The sequence below is a fragment of the Onychostruthus taczanowskii genome, unplaced genomic scaffold (genome assembly GCF_017590055.1).
Source record: "Onychostruthus taczanowskii isolate IOZ18803 unplaced genomic scaffold, ASM1759005v1 scaffold73, whole genome shotgun sequence".
Taxonomy (NCBI): domain Eukaryota; kingdom Metazoa; phylum Chordata; class Aves; order Passeriformes; family Passeridae; genus Onychostruthus; species Onychostruthus taczanowskii.
Genome location: NW_024505118.1, coordinates 2,843,376 through 2,865,562, shown reverse-complemented (window position 1 = coordinate 2,865,562; position 22,187 = coordinate 2,843,376). Strand labels below are relative to the sequence as shown.

General features: G+C 38.6%; 2 protein-coding genes across 4 annotated transcripts in view; one reads left to right on the top strand and one right to left on the bottom strand.

Annotated features, from left to right (window-relative positions):
- Nucleotides 1-22,187, bottom strand: part of CMSS1 (cms1 ribosomal small subunit homolog) — a 222,768-nt gene that overhangs the window by 130,706 nt on the left and 69,875 nt on the right. The window lies entirely within an intron of this gene.
- The window catches only part of FILIP1L (filamin A interacting protein 1 like), a 77,564-nt gene continuing 65,827 nt past the window's right edge, over nt 10,451-22,187 (top strand). The window contains exons 1-3 of the mRNA XM_041422427.1: nt 10,451-10,735; nt 12,872-13,045; nt 20,105-20,283. Coding sequence (XP_041278361.1) covers nt 10,466-10,735; nt 12,872-13,045; nt 20,105-20,283 — 623 coding nt within the window. The 5' untranslated portion in view covers nt 10,451-10,465. The remainder of the gene's footprint in view (nt 10,736-12,871; nt 13,046-20,104; nt 20,284-22,187) is intronic.

Here is a 22,187-nt window from a genome sequence, read left to right as displayed (position 1 = left end):
AAAAACAAAGAAACAGGCAAACAAAGATGTAGAATTTCTGTGATGTGAAAGCCATACCTGGACATTTCACAGAACGCAATAGCCACAAAAGCAAATAAAATGGTAAAAAAATGTCAATTGACTCATTCTTGCACAAAACTCTTATACATGCACTGTTTGAGACAACTGTTTGAAGCAGAGCAACCCACAGAACATAGTGGGGGAAAACCCAACAGAGCTGGTTTTAAGAAGTTATTTTATTCATGACTTTCTTGGTAAAATTAGGAGCATCTGTGGATTCCCCCACCTCCTCTTTCTTCAAACAAGGCATCTCTTCTCAGAGCAGGCTGCAAATGATCAAATCAATGAAATCATGATCTTGATTGTCTTAACCAGCTCTCCATAGACGTGAGTTCACAAGAGAGGCAGCTTCCTCAGACATTAGTAAAGACCTTTGATCTGTCTTTGAAGAAATTTTTCTCAGGATATTTAAAAGTCTGTGGTTTATTTTCATGTGTGGAGAAAAACAACACTGAGGTGAACACTCCCACACAAATGTCTCAACAAATCTATGCTTGTCAAAAATATGAAGAAAATTAACATATATGCACTTTGAAGGTGTACGTTTTTATTCTGTAGTTCTCACCGTAGCCTCTGCTGCTTATTTCACAACTCATGGACATAGGGCACTCCATACAAACACCAAGCAGACAAAGAAACCCCACGAGTAAATTGGAAATGGAGATGGCTGCAAGGGTTAAGAAGTTTCGGTCTCAGATATCCAGACCAATTAGTGTGGGGTAACAAATTTACTTACACTAGATAACATATCCTACATAATCCTTGTTTGCTAACCATACATTTTCACTGAAAACAAAAGCAAACTCCAAAACTTGGTGGACTTTTACTGTGCTTTTAACAAAAGTATCTCATGAAGGCCACTTATTTTGTACTTGCCATGAACACCAAGCACAAGGACATTACACAGACACTTGGTACACGAGTACATTATTTAAAATGTCGTAGGTATGTCTATGAAGACACACACATGCACCCTGAAATACAAGAATTATTACTGGTTTCTTCCTTTTCTTTTGCTCACAGCTGTTCTAGCTAATAACATGGTAATGTTGTATTGCTTGAGTTAGATTCTTTTTGAAGAATTGTGATTACAGGCTGCTTTTCAAAGTGACTTTGTACCACACTACCAGCATGTGGAAGGGCACAGAAAATGACTATCACAAGCACTTTGACAGAGAAAATTTACCTTCTGTCAGAAAGGCGGGACCTTATTACAGCAAACACCACTGAAATGGTGCTGGTATGCGCAACTCTGTATGTGTAGGGAAAGTTAACCACTGAAGTCAGAGGTGTAAAAATGGCATTGGGCTGAGTAAACTTCCTTTGCCTTTTATTCTTACAAGCTTCTATTAGTCATATTCAGGTTTTGCATTGGAATGGTTTTGATAAATATTTCTAAAATGAGGATATCTGTCATGCTGCTAAAAACATGGGAAGAAAAATATTCAATTTATAGTGGTTGAATCCTGCTTAGATGATTAAAATAGAACATTAAATATTCCCATTTTGGTAGTGATAGGATGTTTTGGAAAGTGAGAGAGAATACTATAAAAATGGGATTTTTAGTTTTTTTTTTAAACCTGCTATCACAAAACTCACCTTGAAATATTTCTAGACTTACCACACAATTATGATATTTTGGCTGCATCCAGTCTGCCGAGGGCAGCAAAAGAAGTATGGGCAATTACCTAACTATTGTCAGGAAGACAAAAATTGTTGCTTTTGTATGTTCCTATTTACCAAAATCATGTTGAACTCAGGGAAGAAAGGGCCCATCTGTGCCTAAGCAAACACATGAAACATTTAGGAGAGACTTTTGCAGTAAGAAACTTTCTCTGGTTTTTAAATTCTGCCAAAACATGCACTTACACAAAACCACTGCCATTGCTGAGACAATACCTTCACATAGGTTCACACCATGAACCTCTGAATTCATTTACTAAGTTTCAGTAGAGAGAGGGAAAGCAAAAGCCAGGAGCTTTTGTATTAGGTATTATAATATATAGGTATATGTATAATATATAGGTTTTGACCTGGGAGGCACATGGATCTCATGTGAAAGAGTGAGAAATGAGATATGAATGTATGAACTAGATCAGATTGATAACCTGTAAAACATAAAAGCCAGGAAAAACCCTCAATAATTTTGCAAAAAAAAAACATCCTCAAACAAACTACCTCAAAACAAAACAAAAAACCTTCACCATTCAGTAGACACAAGGTGTGTGACTTTCCACACAGAAAATTCTGGCTGATCCTGAAACCCAAAACTTAGAAAATTTTGTTTTGGGTTTTTACCTTGTGTAAAATAACAACATGCAAGACTGAAACCAAACAGATGGAGACCCCTTCTCGCATCCTAAAATACCTCACATGAGCTATTGCCTGTGGGCTTTGCAGTAACATGTCACACATGCAAAAACCTATTTGTTTCACAAGTCTGAATATCCTACCCTTCATTTTCATTAAGGTGTCCATGACAGACGAATCTGGGAAGGGCCAACGAAAGTTCCCAGTGTGTTCTTCCTAAGGATAGCCTGAGATTGTTTCTCTGCAGCAAGGAGGCTGCACATTTTATCCAATGTCTAACCAGGAGTCCCAGCCTGAATCAAGGCCAGTCCCAAACAGGGCAGAGAGAGGGGAAAAGGTACTGACATCTCTACAAATTTCAGGGAAACTGATGCCTGCAGGGAGTTCAGAGATAGCCACAGTGAGGAAAAACTGAAATTATCAACTGAATTATCCAGCTACATAAATGTCTATAGTCCAGGTAGTTTCCAAATATCCAGGGAAAAGGACAACTTTAGGCACATTGTTTCTAAGATAGGAACATTTGTGTTTCACATAGCACTATATCATGGTTTTGCTTCAGGGAATGATGTAATTACAGAGTAATTATACATTGGAGCCAAAATTACAGCAGCTGAATAATAAATATTAAACTATGTTTATAATAGTAATAAATACTAAATTCAATAGTAAATTAAATATTAATAAACATTAAACTACAAACATTATATTAAATAATGTTAACTATTTCTTATGCTCATACAAAGAGAAAATTCTACACTTGGAAAGTAAATTTATATAATTGAAATTGGAGCAGCTGAATTTTATCTCTGTTTAATAATAAAAATCTGTCATACAGATAGTGCAAGATTCACTTTTTTTTTTGTTTAGCAAGAGAAGCAGATTGAACAGCATTGCAGAATTTACTTTTTCTAACACCTGATGTTATAGCAACATTTCTTCACCAAAAATCTCTCTTGCACTAATCCTTATAAATAGTCCACTATTAGCATCTAATTACAGAATAAGTATGAAACATTTTACTTTAAAAACAAAGATAAAACAAACCTGAACCCAAGTCACATACAGAGCAAACACCCAAACCCTATTAATCACAGAGGCAATTCAGCTAATTGTGTAAAATTCCCCTCAACCCTCTATTCCCAGCAGTACAACGCTAAAGACATTCTATGTATTTTACTTTTGATTCCTCCTCAACTTTCTGAACCCATGAAAATATGGGTTCAGAAGGTTGAGGAGGAACCAAATGTATTTGGTTTGTGCACCTGCAACTTCAGAGTCCTCCCACTGCAATGAAACCCTTGGCTTCACACTGTGGCCTCATGGTAGGGGTAGCACCTCATGGAGAAGATAAATCACCTCAAGCATGTCCACTGTGTGTCAACTACTTGCTATAGGAACTGTACACTTGTAATGTGATAAATATAGTGTCATCTTCCAAGACTACCATCAACTTGGCAAAATGCTAGACCACAAACTAGGAGAGCTGAATTCCTGTGGAGGAGAGAAAAGAAGGGTTTACAAGAGGTTGTTTCAAATTATTACCAGAGAGAAGGAAAAAAATCAGTCTGCACTTTAAGTACTGATTTCTGAGCTGGAAGTCTAAACCTTCATTTCAAATTTCAAAAGAGATACCCAGGTTTGCCAAAGAAATGTTGTGTGATGCTTCAAAGAGCTCAAACTCTTGATTTTCTCATGGATCATCACAAAGAGGTCTATTATGCAACCATCTGAAGAATCCTATTTAAAACAAAATTTGACATCTGTGAACAGGAGTATACATTCCTAACCATATATTCCTAAAGTGAAAATTTCAAATTTGTTCCAGGTAAGCATCTTATGCTTTCATGCTGTGCACCGTGAATTGTGTGGTTTAAACTGCCAAATATGTGGCAAACACCACCTAAGACTTAGCAGGAGATGGGCTGAGATCAGTTATCCTACAGAACGGGCTTAACTTGAGCTCAAGGCCACAAAACCAAGAACTAGTCATATGGCACAGCTTCTTTCCTCTACTTTTCTCCTAGCAGAAAATCCAGTGCGGGGGGAATGTGTGTGTGTTTTTCTATATCTATATATCTGGAGTTTGAGACATTACAAGAATGAAGACCATAAATTCACACACCAATAATGAAATGACAGAAAAGTGATACAAATATATCCTTCAAAAGAACCTGGTCAAAACCTCCCACACAGACTCAGCCTTCTAAAGATTGACTGTAAGCCTGCACATAGGCAAAATGGACCTGGGAAGATCTTAGCTACCACACTCACAACATATCCTGCAAAACACTACAGGATTGGAAGGGGGAGGAGGAGGAGGCAACAGATGGTGGAAATCTCACAGTACCCTTACCACGAGCAGAATACCATGACAACTCTAACACTGTTCAAAAGGCATCTTACTGTCTCAGAAGAGGCTCCCTGTAGCCAAGGGATGAGGAATCTGGCTTGTGGTCAGATGAACATAGACCACAACCAGCACAAAAATTACATCCAGTTCTTACACATGCACTTTTCCTGTCTGGGAGTGTTCACATCCTTGGCTGAATCCAGACTTTCTTCCAATTTGAGTTACTGCTGCACTTGCAGGATACCCAAAGGCTTTAAAGACCAAAATTTGACAAGATCCTGTGAGAGGGGAAACAAGTTGCTACTTTATTTTCTTTCTGCTGCTTGACTTCCTGCAATTCTGCATGCCAACAGATGCATTAGGATACACAGGTAAGCACTCTTGCATCAGTCTTCCCAGAAAAATGGCTTAATCTTGCCATCTCCCTGCCAGGATGAAACACTTACTTATCCCAGATTCCCTGACAGAAGAACCTGTTAAAGGAGTCTCTTTTCACTAAATGACCTATGCACCATAACAGCACAAGGTCTACTGAGAATGAGAGCACAGCTCAAATGAGATAGCTAGTCATGGCACAGACCACCCTCTGAACTGAACATCCCTCTGGATAGAAGCCACTTCAAACAGTTTTCAGAAAAACACTAATGCAGTCTACTCAAAAGGAAAGACTGTTTTCTTTGGAAGTGGGGCAAATCTACCACAAAGCAATGTATTTCACTTAGGGGAAGAATAAACGTCCTAAGCACATTCTGTCAGAAGGCACCAGTTCCAGGAAAGACTCACTGATGCTGTGAAATGGCCATATCCTGGGATTCTAATTATTAAAAAGACTTGTTCATGTTCTACCCCAGTTCAGTAGGTGCATTTGCTGGCCTAAAGGTCATACCAGGACTGCAAAAGATGAACAAGACAAACCTTTGTGGGATCCCTTTTCTTCTTGCCCCAGTCCACCCTTAGAGTGATGGGCAGAGGATTGCAGACCTCTTTCCAAAAGACATGTGCTTTGCAGTCTCCCATTACATTGGTATGCCAAGCAATCAGATCTCAACTCCTTTAAAAAAGTCAGTCTGTTGGTAGGAGTCCTATCCATTTCAGCAAATCAAAAGCACTGCCCTTTAAGGGATGCTAAAAACCAGAACAACATAATTCCTTGGTTAGTCATGGATTTTTGCAAGAAGCAGCAAGTTCTTAACAATTCAGGGTCCTCACCCTGGGATTAATGGAATATGTAGTCCTGTGAGGGATTTTGCTAGCTCATAAATCAATCACTGACTAAAAAGGAAAACGCCAAAGGTGAAAATAAATGCCAAAATATCTCTTAAAACTCTAAGCTCAAGCCATCTCTGAAGGATATTTCAGTCCTTCCCACAAAAGTTGCAGGGATTTCAGAACCACCTGCTAATTCGCTGCTGCCAAAGAGACATATGCAGTTTAATCTCTACTTCAGAATACGATGGCGAGGATGGAGACCAAGTTAACATCATAGAAACATTTGGTCCATTATTCACCTGGCTCTTAAGGAAAGTACATTTTGCCACTTCAGATTGCTTGTTCATCATCAAGAAAAGAAAATATCTCCTTTATATGCAGAAAGACAGCATTCAGTTCAGAGATGAACAAGATCTTTAAAACACAGAACAGAAAATAACCTGTAACTTTGCTGAGTCTCTAACTTGCAATTATTTGATTTATCAGAATGTTTCAGTGTAAAACAATGGCATTGCTCTTAGAATCTGGACCCAGCCTACCAAGCTGCACAAATCTGATGAGCTTGAGAACCATCACATTTTCACTTCAAGTAAGATACCAGTGCAAAATCTTCTGAAAAACAGGCACCTCATAACATGAAGGAAAGCACAACAGTGCAGAACACAGTGCAGAACACAGGTCTTCTTGTGCTATTCCATTAGCACAATTACAGAAAAGTAATCTCTGTTAAGTACCCACAGCACAGTGGTCTGTGATTTCAGGAGATGTGACTTTATGATCTAGATGTTCCCTTTCAGTATTCTTTTAATTTTGACACAAGCAATAATGCACCATATGAGAATGCTGGCAAGTATCCTTGCTTCTTCTATTTACATATCCCTGTTGTTTAGCAATTGAGCTAAAACAGATGAAAGATCACAAAGGCAAGGCACACACAATCAATTTGTTTTTAGCAATTATTGTTTATTGTTTTCTACAGCATCTTATATTGTCATCCCTCCTGGTGGTACAGAGAAAAAGGGCTTAAATTAACTCTATACAAAGGTTTGCCACAAGACACATGTCAACTCCCCAGGAGCAATCATAGAGCCTCTGTGAATTACAAACTCTGTTACAAGAAGAAACACTTTTTTCTTACCTCTTTCTTGCAAGACAGCTTTCTTGTACACAGATGCCATCATTATAGAATGTAAGTGTTGGTTGAGACAGATATGCAAAAAGGGAAATTTTATGCTCATTAGTCTAACCTTGAGAACCTGGGCTCACTGTTTTGGGTGCCACGAACAACATTTATGATATTCATAAATTATATGGGTCTATTTACATTTTTACCTTATGGAAAAAAAGGACAACGAAATAAAACATTGCTCTTCATTAACCCCTCAAGAACATGGAAAGAGTTCCTCAAAACAGAAAATAATCCAATGTACTAAAACACACTGGTGAAAAATTTCGAGTCATGCTACTTCTGTCTTAAATGTCTCATTACAGTCATTCCAGGGTCTAATAGCATTGCAGAAAACCAGCACTCTCTGGAATAGAATGGGTGTTTTTATGTTTTGTGTCATGGTGCAGGGCATGAGTAGCTGGTGTTCTGTCCAAAACTTCAGGTGGGTTTTGAAGGTGAGTCCCTTAGGTGGTGGCACATCTAAAAGATGGGGAGTCTGAAAATTTGAAGGTGGTGAGAAGTTTCAGGGTAGGTGAGTGGGATATTTGGTTTTGTCCATTTCTGAGGTACCACTTTGCTTGCCACACCAGCAGTTACAGTGTGCATTTGAAGTTTTAAATTGCCCTTCTGTTACTCATACCTATCTCCTCTGACAACCACATTAGCACTAACAGTCTTCTCCAGACAGACAATGCTATAAATAATAATGCCTAATAGTGTACAGGTAGTTAAGAAAGTTTAAATAAATGAACTGAGGAAGAATATGTTAATAAAGCAGGCTACTAATACCAGAGTGCTTGTGCCTCTCATCAGCTACATTCAAGTACCATTTAAAAAGTGCTTGAAGTATACCTTTAGTATTTCACTTCAACCTCTAATAATTCACATTAATTGCTTAATTGGATAAATATTTGCATTAGCAGATTTCATAGTAGGCTCTGGCATTCAGGAATGTCAGAACAGAATACAGGTAAAGTGTACATAAGTGCTTTCAACAAGAAAAGGAAAAACTCCATCCTGGGAGACTGAACAGATGCCATTCTCCATAGGAGCACAGCCAGTCTGGCAAGTCAGCTGGCCTTCCCAAGGACCAAGTGCCTTTTGCCAGTGCAATAAGGACTGATCTACCTGATCAGGAAGTAGGCATGACAAACCTAAAAGGGAGTTACAGTTAACTCTCCACAGCCATAAATACTGGATGGCATGTGGCCTTGAAGCCAACAACATACATACATTACAAGAGTAAATGCTGGGGAGGATGTCCTTCTGGACTGTTTCTCCAAGTTCAGGATTTCCAGGTGCACCCAGTTCTAAACCTTGAAAAGGTATAAGGCTCTTCCTAATACGCTGGTTTCCCTTTCCTTCCACAAGAAATGTCATATTGACATTTTTTGTCAACAAGTTTGATACTAGCTTGATGTCCAGTTTATACCACTGCTGCAACTTACATGCATGAAGGGGATTTCTTGGACTATTTATGCATTTCATAGTGTCCTGCGTTTGTGGTATCAAAGCCCACAGACAAGCTCAGAGTACATGCAGGTTACCTAATCTAGCTCACTACTCCTGCATTTGAACATAAAAGCATAAGCCTTTAACTGCACACAAAAGCCAAGTAGGCATCCAGCATCTTACACTCAAAGGAAACTACTAGCCTTCTTCCCAAGTCGTAACAATCTGTAAGCAAGGGGCAAAAAGTGAGTATTCCAATAAAGCACACCACAGTGAATAAAGGGAATCTGCATTTGACTGAAATAAACAAGATGAGCACCAACTAAAACTAATCATCACCAGCTAACATTGCTGCCTGCCTGCTATGAACAACTCTTGGTTTCCTACATGCACTATAGTAAGCTCTCACCCTAACCTGACACTGTTGAGGCTTCACAAAACAGTTCCCACTGCACGCTGCCATGCAAATCTGACATGCCTTAGTTTACTGAGACCTGGAGGAACAAGTTTTTCTCATTAATGAGTGCTTCAAATCAGACTAGAAGAGACTTCAACATTATAGAAAATGTCACTTTCTTTTTTGGTAATGTTTCTGATCAATTCACCCCACTCTCAGGCGTCATCCATTATAAACCAAAAGCTACTTCCACCTCCTCTGTTCTTGTGGAAAAACAACAAAAGGAATCATTCTTAGCATTCAGTGGAAAGTTACTACAAGTTAACGAGTACAGTCACAGAGTTTAAGATTTAGAGTCAGAATCTAGTGGGAGTAGGGGAGGAGGCTCTCAAAGCTCTCAAAGACTTTTATCAGCCACAGAATTGAGGCAAAAAAGCACCCAAGAAATCATCTAGTGCCTATCATAGACAATAATGATTTTCTGGGCTTTTCAGCAATTAGCTTGGAAGTTTAGTAAGAAAAATTGTGCCTTATTTGTGTTTGGAACATGTTGAATTTCACCTTTGAATCACACGATCGGGTTATTGTTTGCTAGATGGTATCTGTGACCACAATTTTCCAGCAGATGTGGACTATAATCCATTCATTCCTTAATCTGAGTGGTGATAACCAAAACACGAGTTCCTGAGGTTAATCAATATTTACACAGTGTTAGTCATTTATCTGCAATGGCGTTAGAGTATGTTTCCTTAACAGTGGCACTTCAAAGGGGCCTAGTTAGGTAAGTCTCCCTTCCACCAGGTACTAATACCTCTAGAGTGCTGGACTTGAGCACTAAAGAAGTAGCAAGGTTTTATACTGCATGATTTTAAGAGTGAACAAGTCATAATCTTCAAGGTAGTTTGGTTTTGGTGGTGGTGGTGCTGGGGAGGGAGCATTTACAGTGCTGCTCACTTCTTGCAGTCTGGATGTGTTTGTTAGTCCCTGCATTTTGCCAAGCATGGATAATGCAGCCTCTGTAGCTTGTAGTAGTGGACGACTACTTTTGTGCTCTCCCTTGGGTAGACAAAGGAAAACAGAACACTATTAAAGTGGAACAGAAAGATCTTCCTAGTGAAAAGCTTCTGAACCTAAATCTGCCTCATCATAATAAGTATCTACCTGAAAGGTGAGGTAGGCCTTGTCACAAAATAGGAAATGTGGTTTGCAGTAATGCACCCAGCGCTGCTGCTAAAGATGATGCCTTTAAAGTATCAAGGAGGGAATTGTTACAATGGCATAAAACCAGTAAACACTCACTTCACTACAGACATCCAGTAAGAATCACAGCCCAGTCCTGTTGGCTTGCATAAGGTTGTCAGCTTTTGTCAAATGACAAACAGCCTTGTGCAGAAGGAGAATTACCATTCTGGAGGGAATAACACCCACCATCAATTATAGTAATAGTTTTACAGTCTCTGTTAGCTAAAGCAATTAATTTTCTCCCCAGTTTCTTTCAGCTTCAGAGATATAAACCATGCATTCCAGAACTAACAGCACCGAAAGCCCAACCAGACCAAAGCTGAGCAAGCCAAGGGCAAAAGACCACCACAAAGAAGAGGCTGGTTACAGTGGGAAAGGAAACACACAAACACAGCAGAAAGAGAAGGACGATGTAGCCCAAGCCAGCACCATCCTGAGAAGTCCAAAGGCAGAGAAAAAACACAAAAGTTCTGTCAAGAAAAGAGAGGATCTCTCTCGTGATGACTTGCTATTTCTTCTCAGCGTCCTCGAGGGTGAATTACAGGTAATGTATTGTTCTGCTTTATATTCCAAACTAAAAGACACTCCACCCTCCAACCCCATAATCCCCTCCACCACAAACATATGCTGCTTTTTGTTTTAAGAAAGCATCTAACACAGTCTGATACAGGACAAATATGAACTGCAGCATACAAAAACACCCCAAAATTATAGCTATTATAGCTATCAGACAGAAACATGATCTTTATACCACAAGTAACTCTTAAAGCAGATAACTCATAAAACTTTCTAGTTGTGATGCCCCATTCTAAGTATCTTGAATACAAAGCATTTGTCATTGTACAGTTGAGATGGAGAACATATTACAGACCTTTAAGATATTTTACTTAATTATGTCTTATCCTCCCACTCCTATGAAGCCATGAGCTTTACTCCCTATGGAACAGTATGTGCCACTTCACAAGAAGTAACTCATTTAACAGTATTCTAACACTTTGGGCTAGAAAAATCAAAATAGCCATTTTATTTCCCACAGTACAAAGCAAATGTGTTACATGCCACTTAGCCCACAAGTTACTGGATTTTAAGAGTGAGCATTTTTCTACCTAGAAAAGGAGCCATCTGTCAAGTGGTAAATGGTGCTTAACCTGGTCAAACATAATTTCAGGAAGTGGGAACCAGATTTCCAATGAGCAGGGAAAATATTTCTGCGGCAGACTTATTACACAGAAACAATAAATTTAAAACTACTCACAGACACAGAAAAAAGCAACCTGGCCAAAGAGGCCTAAATAGGTGTAGCACATGGTGTCAGAGTTTATTACCTAGACAGTACCTGGGTAGTTCTAGTCTTAAAGTGTGTGTGTATGTTTATATAATAACACAGACATGCTGAACAGAACACACATGTGATATGAATATTTAATAGCTGCACCAATATATGAGGGTAGATTCAAGGCAAACTTCTACAGATTGTTTCATTATCCAAACAGAACAATTTCCATGTTTGCAAAACATTTCTCACCTGCCCACTTGGCCTTTCTTAATTTAGGTTAAAGTTCATATGTCACACATTTTTATGTATTTATTTATATTATACACACACTCTTCATTACATGTGCATCATATAAATGTAAAAATATAAATATATATACACACACTCTTCAATTATTGAGGTTTAAAGCTGGAATAGGGAAATGAGAAACTGGAAAACAATGAACCTGACATGACCATTTTAAATCACATCTGAAATTTAAAAGGAAGCAGCACTATGAATGAAAAATATAGGAAATAATCTTTTATCCCTCATTTTCCACCTCCTGTACTGCCAAGTCAAATTACTGAAGATCAGCTGTCAATCCAATCATAACTAAGTTTCTAATTTAGATGTCATTCCTTTCCAAGTTCCAGAACATTCAAGGTGTACAACGACCACTCTTCCATTTTTTGCTAAGGATTAGAAATAGACTATTTTATATTTCAACATTTGTTTAAACAGTCATAAATGGGGATACAGAAGTCTTCCAGCCAAAAGGAGTCAGACTAGAAGCGTTACCCTCCCCTGGTATATCCTTGTCTTTGATTTCCTTCCTTCCTAGTCTATCCTTCTAGGATTAGCACATACTTGTTTTTAACTGAGATGATTGCAGAGCACAGACGTTTGAGACAGTTCGTGTAGTTTGTATCACTGCAATAGAAGGAGGCAGGGGGGCAACCTTCACCACTAGAGGCTGCAGAGTGGGGGAAAAAACCCAAGAGGAACACATCTGTAGTGCGTTTAAACTACAGAAGTCCCAAAACATACAGAATGTACAACACTTTCAGGTTTCAAGAAACATCCCACCATCCTGCACTAACAAGTCAATTTCTAATACCACAAGACATACTTGGACCTGAAAATTTTTCTTATGAATGCTACACATTAGTCCAGAAACAGCAAAACAATCTAATCATTAAAGAAGTACTTAAGTATTTTATTGTTGAACTAATAAAATACAAAGACCAATACTTCCCTCATGCTTTTCAACTGTCTTCACATTTCTGACTGTTTTGGAGCACTTTATGCACACAGTGTTATTTTAGAAGTTTTTCAGTTTTCTTAAAATCAAAAGCAGAGAGCTAAGCTGTAAATACATAAATACAGTTTAACAAGATAAAGCCATAATTTGTGTTTCTGCAGGCTCAAGATGAAGTTATAGGAGTACTTAAGGCTGAAAAAATTGACTTAGCTTTGCTCGAAGCACAATATGGCTTTGTTACTCCTAAGAAGGTGTTAGAGGCACTCCAGCGAGATGCTATTCAAACAAAGGCTGAGCAATGGCAAGAAGATGTCTATGAAAAGCCTATGGGAGAGGTAAGAATGAGTAATTGGTATTTAACCATAGTTCCCACCAAATTCAACAGAAAATCTCACCCACTGCTAGGGAAGGAGGCAAAAGAGCTCTAAATCTGGAAAGGAACATGAGTGTAAGTGAGAGCAGAACAAAGTCCAGGGTCCAGCTGGGACCTGAATCTAGTGATCCTCACTTATACTGCAGACTGGGACTTTATACATTGACAGACATGATTTTGTATAATTCAAACCATCTTATTTTTCTTTTCCTCTTCTGTTATCCACATTCCCAGCCCATACAAGCAGAAGCCTCACCAGCCCCCACTTGTCTCATGGAGGCCCATTTTACCAGTGGCTGCAGAGGCTCATCCAGTAGCACTGAGCTGTGCACCTCTGCATATCCCTGCTCCCATTAATTCGGGAGCAGTCATGGGGATACCTGCTTGGTCTGAAGAATTACTATAATGAGCTGGCATTAGAAACTTCATCCAGGCAGAAATCTAATATTCTCACGTTATGCCTAAGTAACCTTTAGTTTAATTACACTGCAGCAGCAGCTGCCATACTTTCTGAACAATGTTATTTGATTCATTTCTGCCGCAATGCAAATCACTGGATATTAAAACACCTTCACGTCAGATTGTGTTTTTTTTATCCCAGGTAGTTGTCTCCAGTTCAGATAAACATTTTTTAATATACTGCTCAGTATAGATAAATATCAAAATATAAAAGCAGAAATTATAAATAAAAGTCTTCTATCAAGTGCTTTCCAAGTTTTTTCAACAGAAACGTACCTAAGGACACAGAGATCATTCCAGACAAAATTATGTCAGGCAAAAGGTCAACTCTCATTTCAGAAGCTCAAAGGTTAAAATCTCTGGTTATAATCTAAAACAGACAAAGTTCACCTGTGAAGCTTAATTTATTTTAGAACATTGTGCTACTATGTCACAGAAACTTTGAGCACAAATGGAAATTATTTGAGGAGAAGTCTAAAACAGTTTGAAAACATAAGCTTAGTCTGTTAATTTATGTAAGTTTATACACTCTTTCCTTCTTACATTTAATGGCAGAGAGATAATTTCTAGCACCACTGGATTTGGCAATTTCAAAAGGCAAAGGTAAACACCTGAGAGCAACTGAAAGGGCAGAAGGACCACTGCCACTTCTTGGTCTTGATAAACCCAAGAATGCTGTAATAGGCAGGCATTCCACAAGTTCAGTTTCAAAAAATTCATTTTTGTTGTTTTTCTGAGGGTTTTTTTTTTTTTTTTTTTTTTTTGTCCTTTTAAAACATATATAAAGACCAAAGGAGAGGTGGAACCAGCCACAAAGTCCAGGAACAGACCATTTAAATTCTCCCCTTTGCTACTAGGACAATGTACCTTTGTATCCACATGCACATTTCACCCTTGAGAGTTTTGCCTGGTAGCTCTGAACACAGACAATCTTCCTAAAACTCAAGTGAAATTACAATCCATTTCACAAGGCAACTGTAAGATTTCCAGTCCTTTAACATTCTCTCACAATTCTCTTATCTATTCTAAACATAAAGTTTCTTGGCAAATTTGATTAAGAATGTAGTGGGAAAATTTGGTGACTCTGGGAACAACATTCGTAGGTGAAGAAATGTAGAAAGCAACATTAATACATCTTCCTCTGCTAAACCTATGAAAAATGTGACAGACCAAAACCATTTCTTCTTTGGCCATGAGGAGATAGTAATTTTTTTTTTTTTAAACAGGTTTTTCAATCAAACTTGCTCTACAGCTATTTCCTTCTGCAACCTAAAAAATTTCAGATAAGATTACTGTTAGCACTCACATTTGAGGGCCATAAAAGAAATTAGACTTTTATTTTCGTTTTGTTTCTGACTCAAAGGCTGAAAAGGTTTTCCATTTCTGCGTGGTTTATAAATTTAGAAGTAGTCAGTTTTTGTGAAAAAAAATCTGTCTTCAGATCACTCTCCACTTCTCTTAAACAGACAATGAAGAGTATTCAACATTCTAGTAAATGCAGAATAACAATATAAGAAGAATTTTCCCTGATTCAAAAATAAACAATATTTTTTAAAGGAATCAAAAAAATCAGAGATAGTGATGTAGGAAAAGAGAGATAAAGATGAAGACACTGTGTGGTTTCTGGCGCCTTTTTCTCTTCTCTTCATGATATCAGAAAGCAGATTCTGGTTTCTAACTTTCCCAATAATACAGCCAAAACCAAAAAAAACCAAAAAAATCATGTGTCTCACTGTTCGAAATAGAACGAACCTCCTACCACTTGTAGAACGCCTCTAAAAGAAGTGAAATGAGAGGAAAGCCTGTATTTTACATCCATCAAGGATAATTAAAAATGGAATCAATTTTTGAAATCTCATTGCCGATCACCTTGGGGAAAAATGCACCCTCATCAGTATTTTAACAAAGTCTATCCGATTGTGTCCTCACAACACCTGGTAAGTGTTGGTCAAAACTTTCCAAGGAAACTTGCCCTCCACAGCTGTAGGGCACCAATAAGTCAGTCACAGGAAGAGACTCAAACAGCAGTGCTGACAAGGTGGCTTTCAGGAGAAGACCACCAATGCATCTGCATGGAAATTTGGCTCAGCTAGGGTTGAAAAAGGCAAGGGAAAAAGTGCTCCCAAAATCTCTTGTAATCCTAAACTCAAGATCATTCATTTATAAACAGTGACTGTGAGGATATTATTAACAGGAATAATATTACACTGAACCTAGGATAAAAAATGTAACTACCCTGGATTTTCTTCTGGCACACCACCAAACACAAAACAATCTAAAAAGAGAAAGATGAACAGTTCAGTTCTGATGTAATGGGTATGAGATATACCATCCTAGTTTGACTTCAGTCAAGAGTTGGTGACAAAATGTAGTTAAACTATTAAATTCATGCTTGCTCAACTATTCACAGTTACGTAAGGTTATGCCTCTGATTTTCCATTGTATTGTACAGCATGTTCAAGTATTAATTGTAGCAAAAAGCCCATATGGTTTAGCAAGTACAAAACAACAAATCACTTAATTAAGATTTTATCACTTTAATTTTCAACAGAAGACATTTATACTACTTCTTATTAGTCCTCTGTGGTTTTTAGCTAGGAACTGTGTAGGCTGAGTAAACTTGTGTGCATGCATATAAATGGATATTTCTGCATGGGCAGATCTAGATTTGGCCAGAGCAATCTGAGGAACCCAGGGCTGTTGGAGACACTTCTGTGTGAGGATCTCACACCAGCGGGGGTTCACATGACTTCTCTCTCTTCTCTGCTGGAGACGTGGGAGTCAGCCACAAGATCTCACAGGGAAAATGCAAGAGTCAAATTTGCTCCCAAGGGAAGTGCCCTTATCTTGCAGAGGGCCACATCATTTTCTCAACAAACCACATGGAAGTGCAGCAACCCAGTCCCAGGCTCTGCTCGGTGTGGTCAGGCAGGGAGGGAAAGGTGTGCTGCACAGGGACACACAGGTGCCAGAAGGCCAAATGCCCATTCCTGTTACATATCTCACACGCAGATCTCAAGTGTGTGCATTAATTGCGATATAGGATTGCTATCTCTCCAATTCTCTCCTTTAAGTCCCACCTGTACCAGGAGACAGTCCTAGCATTTCTTCCCTTCCCTCCCGAGCTCACAATCTCCAGCTTGTTCCTGGTCACAACAGCCAAATGCTCACAGTAGAAATTATTTGACAGCATGCTTAAAAGAAACAGAAATGCATCTTCTACTCCCAGCAACAGGAGAAAACTGCAACATGCAAACTGCTTTAATAGAGCAGCTTATACTTTTCTCTTACTCTTTGATGTGAGTAGGTCTCCCCAAGACACTACTCTTCTTTTTCCCATTTAAAATTCTTTGTTCCAACTCCCTGCCCTGAATACACACCCCACCCGTCCCAAACACCAGCTTGTAATCCAAACTGTTGTAATCCAAACTGTTGTAATCTCAACAGTGACAAATGTGCTACTGTGAAGTGTGAAGTACGGAGAGCTGCAAAACAGTACCCTGGAATTAATAACTTTTATTTTTGCATACATGCTGCTTAGATTACTGCTTGAATTAACCTCTTGTAGCCATTCAACAAGTAATCTAAAGCAAACAAAATATACAGAACATATAAAACCCTCCTGGTAGGTTCCACATCCTTTACCAAACAGTCTAAGAAGCAGGACTATTTTATACTTGGTTATGTTGCTTGGCTGATGACTAACCCTCACCTCAATCAAGCATTTACATGTTCAGAACCAGGATAATCTCATTTATGATCAGCTTGTAGCCAGAAATGTCAGTGCTTTCTTATGACAGCAATTTACACATCTCCTCAGATTTTTACATATACTTTTTCAAAGTGGTGCTCCAATTCACATACATGTCTTTACTTTCTTAACCCCACCCATGGAGCCTGCCTGACCTCACACTGTGGGCTGAGACCAGCAGGCACTCCTGCAAAGCTGATGCCCAGTTCATATTAATTTAAGCAAAACAGAGCCATAGTAGCAAGCAGCACTGCATCAGAACTTTGTCAAAAATCAGGAGCCAGATTGCTTTCTGACAATACTGCATATTTACCTGACAGCATCATCTTTAGAAAGACAAGAATTAGAAAATTAGGCGACAGCACTTCATGCATCTGTAAAACCTGTTCCAAAAACCCTTCTGAAATCTTGGATGGTGGGGTGGGGGGAAGATTGATAAAACACCTATCTGGTAAGTTAGAAGCTAAACAAAATATTTCAATTTTTAAAATTTCCACTTCTGGTAAAATAAGAGAGAGTGTGAAGAAATTAAAATGGACAGTTTTCCTCAACCTGACCTTTTAAGGCAAACCAGTTTTCAGCTGCTTTAAAAGATACAGAAAGCACAGCCGAAAGATTCCTGTATAAGGTGACTCTTGCTTACTAAGAGAGATTGCATATGCAAGAGTTTATGTAAGAAATGTTTTTCCAGGGGAGGTCCTGCTTCAGGATCATGATTCCAGAAAGCAGTCGCCTTGCTAGGGTAAAGCATACAAATGACCAGTGAATAAGATATAAAAACCAGAATGATCTGCTGTAAGAGCACCACAAAATAGCAGCAAAACAAATAATCACAGGTTTTATTGCATTTCTTGATCAGGCATGAAACAAGCTCAGCTATGTTACAACAGAAAAGACTCTCTAATGTCATAAGTAGAAAGTGCAGAAAGTTTTAAAAAATGGTTCACATTTCTGTTGGAATATTTTGGACTCAAACCATCTTCAAAACCTTGTCAATAGCTCTTTTTTCTTCATTCACAGCAGCGCCAACCAAAGGTTAACAATTATTTAGGAGGAACATAAGAGAATATATCTAGATTCAAAAGAAGCTGAGATAAGCAGGGGTAAACTTGGAAACCTAAGCAGAAATTGATGATGTCCTCACTCATTCAAGAAATTCATATTTAGGCATTCCAGGTCTCTCTGTCATAATTTCTATTGGCCAAACTATGAATAAACATGAGAAAAAGATAATTAATCATACTCAGTGGAATTAAATTGTCCAAAACAAGAAGCAGCCCTAAGAATCTGAAACCCCACTGTTTCTTGTGGCACATAGAATTCCTTGTGGGGGAAACATTGGAGAACTAGAACCAGCTTTGCTTCCCACACTGCCCATTTGTGAATTCTTTCCTATTAATAGAGTGAAACACCAGAATCAGATTGACCTACTAGAATAGACTGTGGTTAGAAGGAGGCACTGGGCTGTGAGCTCAAAATTTCTCTTTTCCAAAAAGAACACAAGGATTCCTATTTTGACGTGATGAGGGAGGCAGCCTCTGAAGGGGAACAAGCAGGGAACAAAGCTGGTTCACAAATACAGACTCTTTCCAGGTCTTTTGATGGCCTCCAGTGATCTTCCCTGAAACTTCAGCTAGATCAGTAATGCCCAAGGAGGAAAACCACTCATGGTTTCATACGCACACTTGTACCACTCAGTCACATACTGAATTCAAAATCATAACAGAATCTTCAGAATCACAGTTTTCTCTAAGTTCATAGAGTTATTTTAACAGCATAAGTCTAGTGAACAGTAATGCCTATACCTCTGTGGTTTAGAAAAATTAAAAATTATATAAAGCTAAAATAGATTTTTTATATTAAAATATCACTAGATAGTATATACCTAGAAAAATTGAAAATTTTTTATTGTACGGTTGGTCAGGCAGTGGAATGGGCTGTCCAGGGAGGTGGTGGAGTCACCATCCCTGAAAGTGTTCAAGAAATGACTGGGCATGGAGTGCTATAGTTTAGTTGGTATGATGGAATTCGGTCAAAAATTAGAATCAGTGATCTTGGAGGTTTTTCCAACCTTAATGATTCTCTGATCAGGTGTTAAGCAGAAATCCTTGAGGAAGGGAGGGGATTTTTCTGCTCAAACTGTGCTATAAAGGTGCCATCTGAAAGAAAAAGACCTCAACAATACGTGCAATCTGAGGAGCATAACAGGAAATGCCACCATTAAAAAGAAATCTACTAAAAAATTCAGAACTTACATATTCCAGAAACCCAGAGCTATGCCCAGAGTAAGCACAAGAGACGGGATTGTTTTGCACTCTTGGCACAACCATGCACATATTGTGAAACCAGAAAACTGCTTTTTGATCAACCTCTACCTTACAAAAACAATTTAATGCTCTTATTTCCTAGGCAGCTATAAGTGAAGCAGCTATTTTTACTCAACCAAAAGTGAGTCATCCACTGGTGAAGCACTGGACGATGCTTCTTCTGCCAAGACATCTGGTTCTCTACCACAGTGATCAAGAGAAAAGCACAACCCCGGGAACAGTAACTGTTAATTAGTTTAAAAAAGCTGAGGATCACTCATGGCAGGAGGAGGAGAGGGAGGTTACTGAGGGTCTTGAAAAACAGTACCTTATTTTTTCTAAATTTTTGGGATTACACTGACAGAATTAAACTGATACCTGATGACTTTGCTACTAGGCTTATTATTATATTTTTAAGCTGCTCTCAAAAATCTTTTAGTAAAGAATTTGCCCAAGAAAGCAAAAGTTTCAAAATACTTCAGGAGTTTTTCCCTTCTTTTTGCAGCTTGATAAAGTTGTAGAGAAACAGAAAGAAGTTCACAGAAGAATGCTGGAACAACTTCTAATGGTAGAAAAAGCACACAGGCAGACACTGCATGAACTAGAGGAAGAGAAGAGGAAGCACAGCAAATACATGGAAAAAAGTGATGAGTTTACAAACTTGCTGGAACAAGAATGTGAAAGGTAAGGTTCTCTCTTACCATAGTATTAAGAAATATGCACAATTTAACATTACATCTAAGGATCTCTGCTTTATTTTGCATCCTCTAAAAATCAGACATATTTGTGAAATTGTATTTTGAGAGTTCAGCTGGGAAAACATAACTAATGACTTCTAACAAACAATTATGTCTACATCTCCACCAGCTAGCAAGGTAGGTCAAACAGTTGGCAGATTCTTCAGCACTATTGCATGATGCCAAGGATGTTACACTGCAAAGAATACAGGGAGACGAGCAGATGTATGACTTTGTAACCAACAGGAAGCAGGTGAACCTTTCAGAGCTAGCAAGGTAGGTCAAACAGTTGGCAGATTCTTCAGCACTGTTACATGATGCCAAGGATGTGATGTTACACTGCAAAGAATACAGGGACACGAGCAGATGTATGACTTTGTAACTAACAGGAAGCAGGTGAACCTTTCATTGTGTTTTAGAAGCTTGGTACACTCTACAGTATGTAAGGTACAGAACACGTCATCAGACATGCAGCCTTTCATGGCAGAAGAAAAAACCATGAGGAAAAGTAGATATTTGGACAAAACACAGAAATACATAGTGAGAAAGCAAAGGCAGAGGATAATGTCCAGAAAGCTTTGAAAGTAGAATGACAAAGGTCTCATATCAGGGTTGGCATAAAACACATAAAAACAGCTTTACTTTTTAAGAGTAACCTAGAAGTGCCACAGCTTGTTTAAGCACAGCGTTACCGTTTCAATACCAATTCTCAGAAGAATTAAGATTTTAATTTCATTTACTGTCTTTAAAAGAAGCCACTTTATACTGTGCCTTCTTTGAATCTGCAATACAACTGAACACATCCTAAGGGGAAAAAACAATCAAAGAACATTTCCTATTCCCTGTATAGCTAGCCTAGAAGATAGGAGAATATTGTCTCAGTTTCCTTTCATTTAGGAACAGATGGAAATGTTTGGGTGTGAGAACGTCAAGCCTATTCTAAACTCACATTATGCACAGATAATTCTTCCTTTGCTTGGCCTCTGTAACATCATGTCCCACATATTCTGGCAGTGTTCACGCCGTGTGCTGCACCTCTCTCCTGCACATCGATCAAAGGCAGCACACACCGAACACATGGCCGGATTTATGGCTCACAGCTACAGAGGCTGGGGAAGAAAATGCTTTGCTCCTCAGAAAAATGTGTACAGAAAAATGTATGCAGGCAAGCATAGACACACAGAGAAAAGCACATACTAGGAACTGTTCTTGGGAATCATCATCAATCAGGAATCAAACCCTGAGATCAAGGGAAGTTTTCATCTCTGCTGTCTTCTCCTCAAAATATGACACATTCATCTCTTAGAGGCAGAGCCAGACAACTCCACTTGCTAGGAGTGGCAAATGTTACATCAGACGATGTACTCACACTGTGAAAAGCTGTACACAGGGAAAGACTAAGCACTGGAGTAATTATATATTTTTTTTAAACAGGACAGACATTGTCTTGCCTGCCCCTCTCTATACTCCTCTATCCCTTCCCCTCTGCTCCACCTCTGTTTCCATTCCTAAGAAGACTGTAAAGCATTTACCACTATTGTCTGCTACTTTTAGTCAAGCTGCCTGGAAAGTGGTGGGAAGAGGGGGAATGCTGAGGTGCTTAAAGAGCCCTTAGACGATATCATAATAGCTTTCAGATTAAGTCTCTCTTTTTTTCTTCTTTTTTCTTTTTTTTTTTTTTTTTTTTTTGAGGATGTATTTTATGTGGAAAATCTTAAGGGGGTGTGATGTCACTTACTGAGCGGATTCCAAATTGTTTGCCAAGTAATGTCACCATCAAGATCTCCATACAGTTGCCTGCCATAACAGAAAAAAAAAAAAAAAAAAAAAGAAAAGAAAAACCCAAAAAAA